The sequence below is a fragment of the Dermacentor albipictus genome, chromosome 1, assembly GCF_038994185.2.
Source record: "Dermacentor albipictus isolate Rhodes 1998 colony chromosome 1, USDA_Dalb.pri_finalv2, whole genome shotgun sequence".
NCBI lineage: Eukaryota > Metazoa > Arthropoda > Arachnida > Ixodida > Ixodidae > Dermacentor > Dermacentor albipictus.
Window position 1 is genome coordinate 72227127 of NC_091821.1, and position 16295 is coordinate 72243421.

The 16295-nt window shown below is 44.9% G+C and overlaps 1 protein-coding gene across 11 annotated transcripts in view; it reads right to left on the reverse strand.

Annotated features, from left to right (window-relative positions):
* Positions 1-16295, reverse strand: part of U4-U6-60K (U4-U6 small nuclear riboprotein factor 60K) — a 91508-nt gene that overhangs the window by 30420 nt on the left and 44793 nt on the right. For 10 of the 11 annotated variants that reach the window (XR_010564965.2, XM_065434430.1, XM_065434432.1 and 7 more), the window contains exons 10-13: positions 14595-14687; positions 14403-14525; positions 9612-9719; positions 7226-7344 (exon numbers count right to left, since the gene is read on the reverse strand). Coding sequence is in view for 10 of the 11 variants with exons in the window: in XM_065434430.1 (XP_065290502.1) it covers positions 7226-7344; positions 9612-9719; positions 14403-14525; positions 14595-14687 (443 nt within the window). In the remaining variant the exon portion in view is untranslated. Of the gene's footprint in view, positions 1-7225; positions 7345-9611; positions 9720-10195; positions 10280-14402; positions 14526-14594; positions 14688-16295 lie in introns of those variants that run through there. The other variant, XM_065434438.2, reaches the window with a different exon arrangement.

Genomic DNA, 16295 nt, shown 5'->3' on the forward strand with positions numbered 1-16295 from the left:
GTGGAACCCCGGTTAAATGTCCCCCGGTTTTGCGACGACCTGGGTTTTACGAGGGATTAGCGCAATCCCGGCAGAGTCCCCATAGAAGCAATGCATTGAAAACCCCGGTTATCCGACAATTTTACGCCTGACCCGCGTAATACGACGACCCTCACGAAGCACGGGACAGAACGACGAATGAAAGAAAAGTGCCGCGGGTCTCTTTCCTCACTCCGTCTCTCCGCATGCGGAGCGCTTGACACCGCTCGACCAGTTCGCTCCAGCGCAGCTTCCTTCCGAGCCTCGTTTCATCGTTCGCTTCTCTCTCCCCCACCAGCAGCTGCCCACGACACTCACTGTGTTGAAATAGCGCCTTTTCTTCTCCACAATCACTTTCTCCCTCTCTTCTCAGCGGTGTCACCTCTCGCCGCGTTGGGGAAGCGTTTCTCTCTTTCCAGTTTCCCAGCAGCAGATACCCAACAAGGTAATGCGGAGAGGCCTAGGTTTATTGCATGTGTTCTTCGTCGTAATCCTAGCGGTCAGCATTCAGTGGAGGTTTTGAGTTGTGTGAAGCAACGCGACGCACCATGTCCCGAAAGCGGACAGTTCTGTCACTCGGCGAAAAGCTGAATATTATCAAGGAAGCGAAAAAGCGGCATGGAGCCACAAAAGCCAGCATTGCTCGGGACCTTAAGATACCTGAATCTTCGCTTAAGAAGATCCTGGCAAACAAAGCGGTGATATTGCAGAATGCCAAAAAGTTCGGGCTCAAGCGGAAAGCGGCAAAAGGACAGCATGAGAAGCTGGAAAAAGTTCTTGTCAAGTGGCTGCATCAAGCACGGAGCTCTGTGATCAACGTTGACTGCGACATTCTAAAAGAAAAGGCTGACCTTGTGGCATTGCGTATGGGCATCGACGACTTTCAGGCATCGAACAGGTGGCTGGATCGCTTTAAAAAACGAAACAGGATTGTGTACAGCCGCTCCTGCGGAGAAAGTACTTCCGTGGACGTTTTGACAGTGAACAAGTGGATGGAGTCGCTGCCGGAGACGATTGTTGCATACAAGCCCTGCGACGTTTTCAATGCCGATGAGAGCGGTATTTTTTACCATATGCAGCCCGAGCAAACCCTTGCCTTTAAGTGTGACAGCTGTCATCATGGCAAGCGTAGTAAAGAGCGTGTGACGGCACTATTCTGTGCTAATGAGGACAGTTCCGAGAGGCTGCCCGTGCTCGTTGTTGGAAAGTTTGCAAAGCCACGGTGCTTTAAGAACTTGAAGACGCTGCCGTGCAGCTACAACTTCAAAAAAAAGGCATGGATGACGTCTTCACTCTTCAGCAATCTTTTGCAGCAGCTGGATAACAAAATGGGTGCTAAGGTGAAGAAAATATTGCTTTTTGTGGACAATGCACCGTGCCACCCGCCCGATACGTCCAGCCTGAGGAACATAAAGATTGTTTTTTTTTTTCGCCCAACTGCACAAGCCGGCTGCAGCCGCTGAATGCCGGCATCATTAAGTGCATCAAGCAAGGGAAGTGGTTAATGCAGCGTCGGCTGGCGGCTATGGAGTGCAGCGAGTCGGGAAAAGAGATCACTGTGCTCGACGCCATGCATTTTATTGCCAGTTCGTGGAACACAGTGTCACGAAGCACAATCGCTAACTCGTTCAAGCACTGTGGCTTTAAGCGAGAGACTGCCTCCTCTGCTGGGAACGCAACAATCTCAATGCCGCTCGAGGCCGATCCAGGCTTCGCCAACGACGATTTCGAGGGTTTAAACCTCACCACGACCTTCACCGAGTACGTGGAGGCTGACAACAACGTTGCGATCTGCGCGAGGTGTCGCTGGATGACGCCATCGAGGAGGCTTTGCCTAGTGCTGACACCGCTGCGACATCGGACAAGGACAACGACGACGCCACAGATGCCGTGCCTGTGCCTACCAAGTTCGCCAAGGAGCTATGACACATAGACAGCATCCAGAACTTTACCTGTTCACGTGACGCCGCAGAGGACCTCCTTTTGGACATTGCCCAACTTGAGCGAAAGCTCTTGGTTCATGAATCAAACAAGGTCCAAAAGAAACTTATAGACTTTTTTAAAAGTTCGCGCCGGCTGGTGGAAATCACGGCAGTGGGCAGTGGAGTGCCATAAAGGTTCGTTTGAATAAAGCATGATGGTACCTGTACTGCAGCATTAGTTCTTATCGCATTTACTTTTTTGGTAATTTGGGTTTCCAAGCCCTGCAAGTATGTTAGTAGTTTACATTGAAGTTTCTCGTAAATCCGTTGCACGAAATAAGTAGTATATTTATAGGCATAATTTATGTTCAGATTTTATGATGCCCTCATTTTACGACGCTTTTTCGCGGTCCCGAGAAAGTCGTATAATCGGGGTTCCACTGTACGCTCTGTGGTTCGTTTTTTGTGTGCAAAAAACACTGTGCCAGTGGACATTCATTCCCAACTGTGTGAAGTCTATGGAAAAAAGTGTATGAGCGTACAACACGTGCGCAAATGGTGCAGAGAATTAAAATACGGACGCGCAGACGTACATGACGAACAGCGTTCTGGACGGCCATCAGTTTTCGGACGTAACAATTGCGAAAGTGGAAGAAAGAATGCTGAAAGATCAAAGCGTTATGGTTCGGGAGCTCTGCGAGATGATCCCTGATGTCAGCAAGACCTGCATTGAAAAAATTTGGCGGACCATTTAGGGTATGCCAAGGTTTCTGCAAGGTGGGTGCCGAGAATGCTTATGGAAGACCACAAACGGCAGCGTGTTGAAGTGGCCTGCGAATTTATTCAGGCTTATGAAATCGATGGCGGGGAATTCTTGGACTCAACTGACACTGGGGACGAGACCTGGGTCCACTACAAGACACTGGAAATGAAACAACAATCCCATCAGTGGAAACATCCAGAGTCACCGAAGATGCGGAAGTTCAAACAAGCACTGTGTGCCGGCAAAGTGATCATGAGCGTCTATTGGGACAGGAAGGGGTTATTGTGCGAATTCATGCCTGCGGTACAACAATCAATGCGGACTGCTACAGTGAGACGTTGCAGAATCTTCACCGTGTGATTCAAAACAAGAGGAGAGGCACGCTCAAGAAGTAAGTGAGTTTCCATCAGGACAACGTTCGTCCGCACATCGCCCGCGTAACAAACGATCTCATCAACAAATTTGGATGGAATACTGTCACACACACACCCTACAGCCCAGACACAGTCCCAAGTGACTACCATCTCTTCCCTGAATTGAAGAAACACCTGGGTGGGATGCATTTCAGAACCGGAGAGGAGCTGAAAGAAGTTCTAAGATACCTTTACAGCGCGGTAAGGAAGTTCTATGATTCAGGCATAAAGAAGATGGTACACCATATGCAAAAATGCATTGATCTCAACGGTGATTATGTAGAAAAATAGGGGAAAGTCTAAGCTTTCCAAAAATGTATTATTCAATGGCAATAAACATGTTTTTCATTGTGGAAAAGTCATTGGGAACCTTATTTTACGAACAACCCTCATTTCTCTGTTTTTAACATGTACATGAAAATTTCTACGTATTTATGTAATAGGCAAATTTCAGCCTCCTCTTGACGGAAACTTGCACATGCACAATGCAGACAAGTCAATAGTACTTTGCAGCATATTGCCATGGGGAAGGATAAAATCGACTGCACTGAACCACTTTGTGAACTGATTCAGGGAGGGTTGCGAACTGTTATACATTCTTATTGCTATGAACCAGTCCTGAACCGGAATGAAATTGGAGCATATTGAACAGGAACCAAGCCCACATTTTTTGAGTTCAACACCTTGATATGCACTCACTATCGTTTGCTACCATTGTATAGAAACATTTGGGAAAAGCGCATGTTCAATTCAATTATGGATTCTGCACAAATAATTGCTCTGCACATCTAGGCTATGGTAAATCGAGTATGTTCGGTGGTCATGTCCTTTTATTATCTGCTCCTTACAGGAGATTGTCTGCTCCAATGCATTTTTTTGTTTTAATGTGCCCGCTAACGCAAACAGTTCATGATGAGAACATTGTCATTTTTCTCATTCTATAGCCATGCTGATTGGAGCAATGGCATAACATAGATGTCAGGACTCGGCTGCATGCCGTATGCTGTGCAGCCCTGCTCTACAGCATGCGCCCATATATGTGCACATGCAGGCACGAGCGTGCACGCACGCACGCACACACACACACACACACACACACACACTCTCTCTCTCTCTCTCTCTCTCTTCAGTAGCCTCTCTGAGAGAGCTACCCACATGAAAGCACTGAGAAAAATGCTTTGCAACACTCATTTTATTTGTAGTGTTTGTACACTGCCAGCACTGGTACCATTTGTGTTCCATTTGTGCTCAATGGGTGCTTGGAAACATGTAAGCAGGAGCTGACAGATTCTGTGAGCTGGCAGTAACAGCTGAATCTAGTGGTATTTAGTTGACCTTTGTGACTGACTATACTAGCGGACAATTTCCTTGGCTATGAAGCGAAAGCGATGGAGGTGAAACTCCTGCACATCATTGTATTTGTACACAATGTAGTCCAGGCAAGCTCAGCACCAGTTTCGGTTTCTCCGACCTCACACAACTTCTTCACTTTAGTGAAGGCAGAGACAACTCAGCATGAATCAATCAATGTTTATACACATCCAATATATACAGAGTTACGAATAGCGAGGAACACAGCCTGCGTTGGAGTCCCAAAGCGGCCATATGACCTCAGCATCAGTTGAGACTTGGATGCGCAACTTACACTGGTATCAGTAGAGCTGACGCCGCAGTCAGCTCGCTCACTCATGTGCACATACAGTCGAACCCAGTTATACCAAACTCGCCAAAAAATGCCTATCAGTTCGATATAGAGCATAATTCGATATAAGCCTGCTAAATAATTGATGTCATAAAAGCATATACCATTTATAAAATCACTTTATCGATGTTTCGCATAAATTAGTCCTGCATTTTCTTCTGCATGGGCAATTTCGCTGCCTGCGACGCACGCACTTCCCCACATTGTCAAAAGGAGTCTGAGCAGCTGAGGCCGCAACCTTCCTCATTCGCGCAGAAGCACTGGACTAGTGCGACTGCACCAATCACTTCGGAGGATGTGGGCAAAGGACCGTCGTTGCTTTCCTCATTGTGCCCACTTTCATTTGTGCTCGGTACAATGTCGGCAATGTAGTCTTCGTTTTCGGGCTCTCCCGTGGTCGCGACACCGTCATCTGCACTCACAAACTCGTCCACCGTTGATTCGTCAACAGCTTCCGAAAATTCTGACAGCTCGTTCCAAACTTCGGCAACACCGGCAACGGCTTTGTCGCATTCATCAGAATTTACAGTCATCATCGAGCACGCGGAAACCGGTACGTATGAAGAACCACTTGTACACGGCCGTGCGTACGCGTCAGGCACCACAAGCACCAGGTTGTGAGTTTGGCCGCTTTAGCCCTAATCATGCCGAGAGTGCTCCTCGGAATCTTGCACGCTGCGGGGACATCGACTTCTTATCGCGTTTGACCCGATTTATGATTTTGAGCTTCACGACGAAAGGCGAATTCTGCCGCTTCATCACGGCAACACTGTGGGAGAAGGCCCACAAGGTGCAAACACAATGAACCAGAAAAGCAGTTACACAACTCGCACTTTCGCCATCTTGCAAAAATTTTTATCAGGGGGGGTGGGTGTCGACAGCTCACCCAAGCAGCCCGAGGCAGCGCGGTCACGGTAGGGAGAGCGGTTGGATGGAGCCACACCGCTGGGTTTCCCCGCTACCAAGAGGGAAAGCCAACTTCTGGGGGCACTTTTCTGCCGCTTGACATTCAATATATCGGGAGTCGCTGCTATTTTTGTTCGATGTAAGCGTAATTTTTGCGATACACACTCATTTTAACTATACCGAGACCAGAAATTGTTCGATATATACAATAATTCAATGTAAACGGGTTCGATATAGACGGGTTCGACTGTACTGACGGTTGCGATTTCCAGATGGGTTCGCTTTGTTTCTGCATACATGCTGCAAACACTTGTTCTGTGTGCTCTGACAGTGTTTTGTTGCTCAAGTCGGTCAACAGTCTCTTAGGGAGTTGATTGGTGAGACAGCAAGTGACAAACACTCACCAGAAGACACCAGGCACCAGGCACCATTTTGCCTTTAAAGAATGCGTAACACATGCGACAGTCTTGGGTATGCAAAGGCTCGAAAGGGCCAACTACAAATACAATGCCAGAAAGTGACTGGTGAAAGTTATTTATAATTTCAAATTATGTGCTGTAAAAAACTAAAAATATTCTTTTCTATTTCCCACGTAAGAAAACGTGAACTACGAGACTATTTCTAGGAGTGGTGAAAAAGGCACACAATGGTTTCGTAGCCTTTGTTTCATAGCCCAAAAAAAGTTGTCCGTGAGTATGGTGTAGTCAGCAATACATGAGGTAGCTTTCTACATGATTTACAAATGCCAGCATTCGCATGGTGATTTTTTTGTGTCACATGACATGCTTTTACAAATCTGACAGTTTCTTCATTAGTGAGACAAAAACATCAACTTTTGAGTGCCACAGCAATATTAGCTAGCTATGATATTTATATGCACAAAATAAATTGCCTTGGCATCAGCAGCGCTTACATTTTTGTTCTAATGCCATTTCCAGTGATCAGTGGCCAGTGCATTAGCAGAAGGGTCATCACTGTTGTGTGTTCATTAGAAGGTAGGGCACCAGCATACACTGCATGCTGGTGCACGCAGTACAGTTCTTCAAGCACAAGGCGCCTTTCGAGCAGCTTTATTTTTCAAAGGCCATTTCCAATTAGCGTTATCTCACCATCTCAAGCTTGGGCCTCAGGCAAGTTAAAGTGTTAAAGAAGTTAAAGTGCAGGGAAGTTAAAGTGTAGTTAAAGTGTATTGGTTATTCCTTTTCACGTAGCGTTCATATAATGATTAGTGTGGACACTGACCAAATTTTTATGCATGTCTCACGCAAATGTGCTCACTGACGTGTTAGCCAACAGCTGCTTCGAAGGAAACAGAATTATTTAGACTGCTAACAGCACTGAAACCTTCACTTCATATAATTTTTTATGTGAAAGCTTTTTGGGTTGCAAGCAGAACTTTGTTAGAGCAATCTTCAACTTCTAATATAAAGAAGTTCCATAGGAAAAGTATACATGTGATAAGTGGATTCAGTTAAGAGAGGTAAGCAAAGACAATGCATACTTTCAAAAATTACCCTTGACACAAGGTTGTGATGAGCAGGAATGGTGTATTCACACTTTCTTTGCCTTAAGTCCCACAGCTTGATAGTGTTGTCTTCACTGCCAGTGGCCAGGACATAGCTGAAATCCAACACAGTCAGGTTAATAATGCACAAGGAAATTATATACATTGAACTCTAACTCAAACATTTTATTAGTTTCCATGCACTAATTGTTTGCTCATACAAGAAGTGTCGAATAATTGTTCTTGCACATTAACTTGAAATTTTTGGACTAACATACTGTAATTCTGATTCCCTATTCAATTAATTAAGGTTATTGCAACTTTATTAAGATTGTAACATAAGTTATGTCACTTAAACTACCACCAATGCTTTGCACCTTTGTTGGCAATGAAACTAGAAGCCTCACACATGTCAGATTGCTTTAGGGCATGCCAGGACATGGAAGCAATATAAATAAAAGTTCAAAACAAGTTTAAGAATACAGTAAAAGCTCGTTAATTCGAACCGCAAGGGGAAGCCGCTTCAGTTCGAATTAACGAAAGTTCGAACTAACGAAAGTGAAGGAGAGCAACAGTACACTGCGATTTGGAAGCAGTAGGGCATGTCAGAAATTTGGCATGTCAGAAAAAGATGGCGTGTGCCGCGGGCACACGCCATCTTGAAGTCGAAGCTCTGGGTCCGACTGTGCCACACTACCGATGTCCACCGAAACGAACGTTAGCCGAGGCTTAACACCATCACAATGAATCGCGACGGCCAATACCTCCTAAGCTGAAAACAGACGTACACAACCGATGAAGACTGCCGAGACAAAGACGCTGAACATGTGAAGGTGGCGAAGGCCCCGATTCGTTGGTTCTTAATTGCAAGCGCAGCTGCGACGTACTTGATTCGCCGTGTTTCGGAGATGGCGCTTGCCGTGCCATCTCCGCACAACATTAGCAGCTGTACAAGATTTCCAAAGCCTCCGAGATTCGCAACGGGCATGAAGTCTCGGAGGTTACGTAGAGCGGAGAGGCGGCAGCCACCGCTGCCTTCTGGCTGACCCCGCGTCGGTTAGATTTTTTTCCGATTTTGCCTTCTCTCGCCGTTCTCTCCGTTTCGGAGGCAATACAGCCTTGTGTGTAGGCAGTAGGCGCGTTTCTCTGGCCGTGTGCCAAGCGAGCGTAGTTCGAATTATCCGTGAGGGAACCTTCTCGCGTTCGAATTAACGGACTTTTTTATACATACACTTATGTGGAGCTTGGCCGGACCAAATCGTACAGTTCGAATTATCCATAAATTCGAATTATTGAAGTTCGAATTAACGAGCTTTCACTGTACTTTGTATATTTTACAGTGAAGCATATGTGCAAGATGACACTGTTTATTGAAGGCACAATGCTCAAGCGCTTCTCTGTGTTTCTTGTCATTTCATCTTCGTTCAGGCTTTAAACTTATTAGAATATAGAGTACCAACTACCCAACCTGCCACCCCTCAAGTTTTAGCCCCATAGAAGATAATAGCAGAGACTGCAACACAGAAAATCACAGCAATAGTTATACAGGATGTTTCTATGACAACTAAGCTTAAACAACTAGCTGACAACTAAGCTATGACAACTATGTTTAAAAATAGCCCTTTTGGAAAAATATGGGGGGGGGGGGATTGGTTCGTTCAAAGACGTGTCAGAGGTGGCGACCGCAGGTTGAGAGGTTATATGTGATAATTAGTCACAAATTAAAACAATAATAATTACCTTTTAACTTTTAGTTGTGGTGGGAAAATCGTAATTGTGAAACTCAAGTGAGCTCTCCATATGCGCCATATTAAATTTGGGCAGTCGGAGTGCATGAAAGCAAAACTGGGAGGATGCAGCAAGAGCAAAGCCATGCCCCTCGAGACAACATTCTGCTTACGTCAGCCAGCAGCAGGCAGCAAGCACGCTGCAGCTCCATACTACTAGCTGTCACAGCTTGCTAGCTGTCCACTGCTGGGTGACATAACAGAACGTCACCTCAAGGGGCGCAACTTTGCACTTGCTCCAGCCTCCCACTTTGTTTTACGCGCTGGGACAGCTGAATTCGTCGTGCCACAGTTCCACAGGTAATTGAATTTTTCCAGATCCAAAAGTTGATATGGCTTGTACGGAGAGCTCGCTTCAATTTCACATTACAATGATCCCACTGAAACTAAAAGTCTAGAAGTTAATTTGTGTTGACTAGTGACTAATTACTACATATCATCTGTCATACCATGGTCCACCATCAACAGCATGTTTCTGAAGGAATGGTCCTTTTATTTCAAAACAGCTATTTTTAACCTAGTCTTCATAGAAACATCGGGTATTATTATGCAACAGAAGAGACACCCGACAAGCATGCATCACTGCATCCACTCACCCATTTGGCGAGAAGCAGAGGCTTAGCACAGATTTCAGATGACCATCTAGAAACATGATGCAACGCCCAGTACGGAGGTCCCAGACACGCCCAAATGCATCCATGCCACTAAAAAACATGAAGACAAATGCATTTATATAGAGAGAAGATATACAGCAGCTTTTTTAGACTTTTAGGAACCTAATATTAGCCAAATTGTCATGAACTGTGGCTCAGCAACTGCTAACTCTTCACAGAAAATTTAGGAAGAAAGTAAAGCCGTCTTCAGGGATGCTGCAAGTAGACTGTGATGTAGCACTATACCAGTTCGTAACTAAGAGTTTTCCTACATTGTTTTGTATTACTGTTACTTCAGTCGCAGAAACAACAGAATAAAAGATTAATTGGGTCAGCGTGCCTGAGATGTAAACGTCACGTAACACTAACGGCATTGCCAAGAATAAAAAGAACAGGTTACACTGCTGTGAAAAATTTTAAATAAAGAAAGCTTTCATAGAGCAAAGTTTGGTTAATTGCAAAGACTTGAGGTTCAGCCTTCATATGTTGCACAGCAATACACACCATGGCCAATGCTGTGGTGAGCTTCAGCAAAAATGGGAACGTGCCACCTCTGTAGCAGGGCAGTGAGTGCACAGCCTGGTTATCAGCAGTAAAGTGGCACAACTTTGCTACATAGAAAACAGCACCACATTATAAAATGGCAACACTTCCAATGACTATGTACCATGATCACCCTATACAGTAAAACCTTGTTAAAATTCAGATTTGACGGGACCGAAGAAATGACCAAGTCAACCAAATGTTGAATTATTGAGGGTATCAAGAAAGCAATATATAAATACTTACTACATCAATCAGTCTTTATTTACTGAATAAATTCACAACCCTTGCTTCTATTTCACAGAAAATTAGTGCAGAAGCAGCAATTCTTGTCATCTTGCGACTTCCTCAGCAGTGCTGCCTGTTTGGCCGTGGCACAAAACATGCGTCTTCGTTAGAGTAGACATGGTTTTCCCAACTATGCACATATCCCATAGAGATTATTTTTCACCAGTACGCTGGTTGGCAAAAGATCTGGCCATCGCGATGTAGCCTTTGGTCTGATGCCAGCATATGGGTAGGGGTAGAATAGGGCACCATCCTCGACAGCTTCCGCCGTGTTTCTGACATTATGCTGAGTCATAACGAAACTACTGCTCGCCTCAACTGCAGCAGATGAAACCACGGTCGCTACCGACGCAATCAGGCGTGGTGACCGTGTAGTTCCGTAAACGTGGGCACCAAGACAAAATGAAACTACTGCTTGCCGCAACCTCTGTGAATGAACCCACGGTCGTTAACGACGCAATTGTGAATGGTGACCATGCAGATCTGAAGGCATGCAGCCAACGCACGTGCCGAGTCCAAATGAAATTACTGTTCGCAGTCGTTATCGATGCAATTAGGGATGGTGACTACGCGATTCTGAAGATACGTATAGCCAGCGTTAAATCATGTGTGGCTCATCTTAAAACTTTTTGTGCGCAAACAAACAGGGACGAAGAATAGGGGCAACACAAGGACGAGCGCATTCTAACGACTGGTTTTATTTTTGAAGAACTACCTGCTTAAATACCCACAGATCTGCACGATCAAGTCAAAAGAGCACGTCAATATTACATATAACACTTGTGATAAAAAGTCGAGGACAAAAGCCACCTGGTCAAACTAAAAACAGCAAGGTGCATAAAACAACCACTTACAATAAAATGCGTTAAAGATGTGATGATAGAAGCGAATTTTCTTTATCTAACAATGAAACAGAAGGATGGCTGATGCATTTTTCTTTTTGTTTTTCAATCCAGTGTGCTTCCACGATTTATCTAGCTGTTTGATTCCTATGCCTATACAAAATGTCTGAGCTAGTAAGACAATGGGAGCAATCATGTTCTTGGCAATGCATTGCCAAATGCGTACTAGGGCGACCTTTCAGACTAGACAAGTGCTCCCTTAACCTCGTGTTAATGCATCTCGCAGTCTGCCCTACGTACACATGACCTGTGTACATATACATGTACATGTGCCTGTACCTGTACCTGTGTACCTGTACCTGTGCCTGTACCTGTGTACATGTGTACGTAGGGCAGACTGCGAGATGCATTAACACGATGTTGAGGGAGCACTTGTCTAGTCAGAAAGGTCGCCCTAGTACGCATTTGGCAATGCCTTGCCAAGAACATGATTGCTCCCCTTGTCTTACTAGCACAGACATTTTGTATAGACTGTTTTTTCGTAGGCGCTCCCATATTGTGAACGCAGTGGCGCCGCCTATGAGCAGCGCCATACTGGCTTGGGTGGAAGCGGTCTTTTGCATGGCAGGTATACGCTCTGCGGCAGGTTCTGGCGTTTGTTTTCGCGGTCGTGCGGTCTGTTTAGTATGACGTGCGTCTTCTACGTGGTAAACGGTTCTGTGAGACGTGCTGAAGTGGTTTAAGGCGTCATGGCCGGATTTTCTGCTGGCGTTGAGGTGGACGGAACACGCAGCATGAGTGTGCGCGCATATTTGAGCCCACAATCAGCCTCGGAGATCAATTTTGTATATCTGAATGTTCCAATCATTAATGTGACCTTACTGCAGTATTATACCCTAGTTCCAATCTGCGATTTAGGAGCGATGAAACATACGCGACTACCGTAACAGCGTGGGTAGTGTTCTGCTACGATAGGAGCTGTGCTGTTATACTTTGACAAGCGTTCAAACTGTTCGCTGCAGGTAACATTGCGCGACTACTAGGTTCGATGGATGAAGTTTCCACTCATGAATAAAATAGTTTTGACTAGTAATATCAGCATACCTTAAAGTCTGAATTAAGCTTGTCCAGCAAAGCGACCGTTTACGAACTGCGCGAGCGTCCTCAGCAGCGGTAGGCGCGGGATTGTAGATATCTTTGTTCTCTCTACCGCATGGTCCAAGCATACGGCATCAGAGGTTATATATTTATAAACGTTGTGCGGCGTGGCTATGTTAGGTCGTATTGCAGCGTTAGCCCGTTTTCTCTTGCTTTTTCGAGAAAGATGATTACCGAATGTTTTTTTCGGTTGTGTTCGTTCCGTTCTCCACGACACACTCACACGCATTACGAAAATTTTGTCCTCAGAAATAGGCATCGCATTCTTTCTATGTGATCCCTCATATATTATGGCTGTATGCAGGCCAAAAAGGCAATGCCGAAGCGCACAGCTTACATATGTATCGTGCTGGTTCACCAACCGCAGTGATCGCTGTGTTGAGCAGCGCCATCGGCCTCATGCAGGAAGGCTAGCGTAGACATATGGTAATCTGAAGCCTACTAGACTTGAAATGCGCGAGAACGATGCCGGTGCATCACAAATATTTGATAGCGCCTGCCGCTTAGATGTTTCATGGTTGCTTAGGTTGGCCGTGCACGAGCATGCGCTCTTATGATTTATGTTTTACTCCCTTCGCAAAGCGATCAGATAGTGAGCAGATTTACCATTACATGCTGCTAATACAGAAACACCAACTTTCTTTGTTGAATTAAAACCGATATAAGCAAAATAGTTCACAACACATACACACACCGTGACTGATAATGTGCGTACACCGCGGCTGATAAAACGCGTCACATTTTTTCGCCCCCAAGAGATATTTCCGCCTACTGTAGTTGCCTATGCACCGAAAAGCTTCCCTAACGACCTTATATGAACGGACATGGCGTAAATTTCACAAAGTACCATCTAAAACATCTCAAAATCGTTCCGCAGCACGCGACAGCAATACACTTTCAAGCAGCGCCGCGCCGGATCGCCCAAGCCAGAGAGGAGGAAAGGCTCTCCACGCGCCCAATTCCGCCCAATTCCTCGCCCGATCAAACGGCATATAGGCATAGGAATCGAACTGCTAGGGAAATCGTGGAAGCACACTGCATTTAAAAACAAAAAGAAAAATGCATCAGCCATCCTTCTGTTTCATTGTTAGATAAAGAAAATTTGCTTCTATCATCATATCTTTAACGCATGTTATTGTAAGTGGTTGTTTTATGCACCTTGCTGTTTTTAGTTTGACCAGGTGGCTTTTGTCCACATCTTTTTATCACAAGTGTTATATGTAATATTGACATGCTCTTTTGACTTGATCGCGCAGATCTGCGGGTATCATATGCGCTATAGGCGTGCTCTGTTGACTAGATCGCGCAGATCTGTGGGTATTTAAGCAGGTAGTTCTTCAAAAATAAAACCAGTTGTTAGAAAGCGCTCGTCCTTGTGTTGCCCCTATTCTTCATCCCTGTTTGTTTGCGCACAAGAAGTTTTAAGATGAATCTGTTCCAACTAGGCCGACTCGCAGTTATGCTTCATGTGTGGCAGTTTAAACTCCCAAAAAGACACGAAGCATTTGGTGTTTCTGTCATTTTCGTATGGTTTCCACTAATGACTACTGTCCATTTCAATTGGCTGCTTTTGCTCTTTTGTGTCGCAAATTTCCGGCACTTCACACTCGCCACATTCCGAGGGTTATACAAATTAAACGCTGTGCAGCCAAACACGCCTGAAGTAATCGGAGTTTGATGCCATTAAATAATGCATTTGCCTGCCAAAGGCAGAGTCTCAGTTAACGAGGATCGAATGATTGAGGTTTTATTGCAGGACGACCACCTCTTCCAGTGACCTCAGTAACTCGTCCTGCATCAATCATTTCTATAGCCACAGCCACATTCTTGCCCACGCTGCTGAGTCAAGTGATGTATACGATGCCTGTGACATCGAGACAAGTGTTAAACAGGTCACACTTACCCAGTAGCAGCCAATGAACCATCACATTGGAAGCTAATGTCATAAACAGCTTTGCTGTGCCCTTCTTGGTGTAGCACTTCTGTTTCAGTTTCCAAGTCTATTAGGCGCCAAGAATGATCAAATCTAAAAGAAAAGGCATAAGAGATTTGAGTGTGCATACAGACTAGGGAGCAGAAATGAAAGGTTACATACACACAGCATGCTAAGAAGCGTCCGGAAGGGTGGAATGCCACTCTGGAGACCCTGTGTGGGCACAACCCTCTCAATGAGCTGATTGGTTCTTCACTAAAACAAAGAAAAGAGAAACAAATAATTGCATAGTAACACAGCTCAGCCTTCAATGCGTGAAGCAATGAGCGCAGCATAAAACAGTAAAAAAGCACGATATTAATACAAAAGCCAGGACTGTGTAGACCGTGTATAAAAAAGTGGACTGAAGCAAAACAGAAGCTCTCAGAAGGTACAGGCAAATTAATCACAGAAATCTACACTATCCACCCAACATGCAGACATAAAGGGGACGTCCTAGCTTACATTAGATGTTTTAAAAGAATGCTGATGATGCTGTCCGTTCAGATAAAACTGATGCAGCACTCTTTTCAGTTAACTTGTGGAATTCATGGTAGTTTATTTTTGTATTCTATGGAGTTAGTCAATTGGCTATGGTTAATTAACAAAAACATTTCAATCTTTTTTTCCGGCTATCGTTTCATGTACCAGTTTTAAACCATAATAAAAAACGAATATTTTTGACCACATTACCATTAACACATTTTTTCTTTTCTTCCGTGGAAGAGAAAATGCTTGAATGTGACAACAGTACTAATAGTACAAAAACGAGACACAGAGAGAAGAGGCAAGACACATAAGTGCTTGTGTGTCCTTTCGCCTCCTTTTTCCATGTCCCATTCTTGAGCTATATTACTTTGTCATAATGTACCAGCAAGCCCAAAACTGCTCTTGTCAATTTGGATGTGAGAACAATTAAGTCAAATAATTAATGAACTCTACTTAGTGCCTAGTTCAGCATCTCCATCAAGGTTGACCCCAATATTTCTTCGCAGCAAGTGACTGTGCACACAGTTGCTCTTTAATCCATCTACTGTCAGTACTGCATGGAGTGTTCCAACTTCATTCAAGAAATACAGTAAAACCTCTTTGATAGGTTCCTCTTTGTTAATTTTACCTGGCTCTTATGCTCTGATCCACCAGTACCATTTAGTAGTTCCCATAAGGTCATGTGTGTTAGTTCTTCAGTGATGCCCTAAAACAGTGATGGCACACCACTGATGTGGTGACGCCTGTAGGTGGTGCTTCCACTGAACACCACATGTCACTGCTGAAAATGGTTACCTCACAGCGTCTGCAAGGCAACACAGTAGAATTGCCATTGCCGTGTTGAGATTGTCACCGATATGAAGACCACTCACGACACCAAAGGCAAAGAGGAGGTTGACAAAGGCACAAGCAGTCGTGCCACACCTGTGTGCAGACACTTTTTGTGGCATTCAATATCTTGCACATTTACTTTGATACAGTGAAAGCTCGTTAATTCGAACTTCAATAATTCGAATTTATGGATAATTCGAACTGTACGATTTGGTCCGGCCAAGCTCCACAGAAGTCTATGTACAAAAAAGTCCGTTAATTCGAACGCGAGAAGGTTCCCTCACGGATAATTCGAACTACGCTCGCCTGGCACACGGCCAGAGAAACGCGCTTACTGCCTACACACAAGGCTGTATTGCCTCCGAAACGGAGAAAATGGCGACAGAAGGCAAAATCGGAAAAAAATCTAACCGACGCGGGGTCAGCCAGAAGGCAGCGGCGGCTGCTGCCTCTCGTTCTACGTAACCTCCGAGACTTCTTGCCCATTGCGAATCTCGGAGGCTT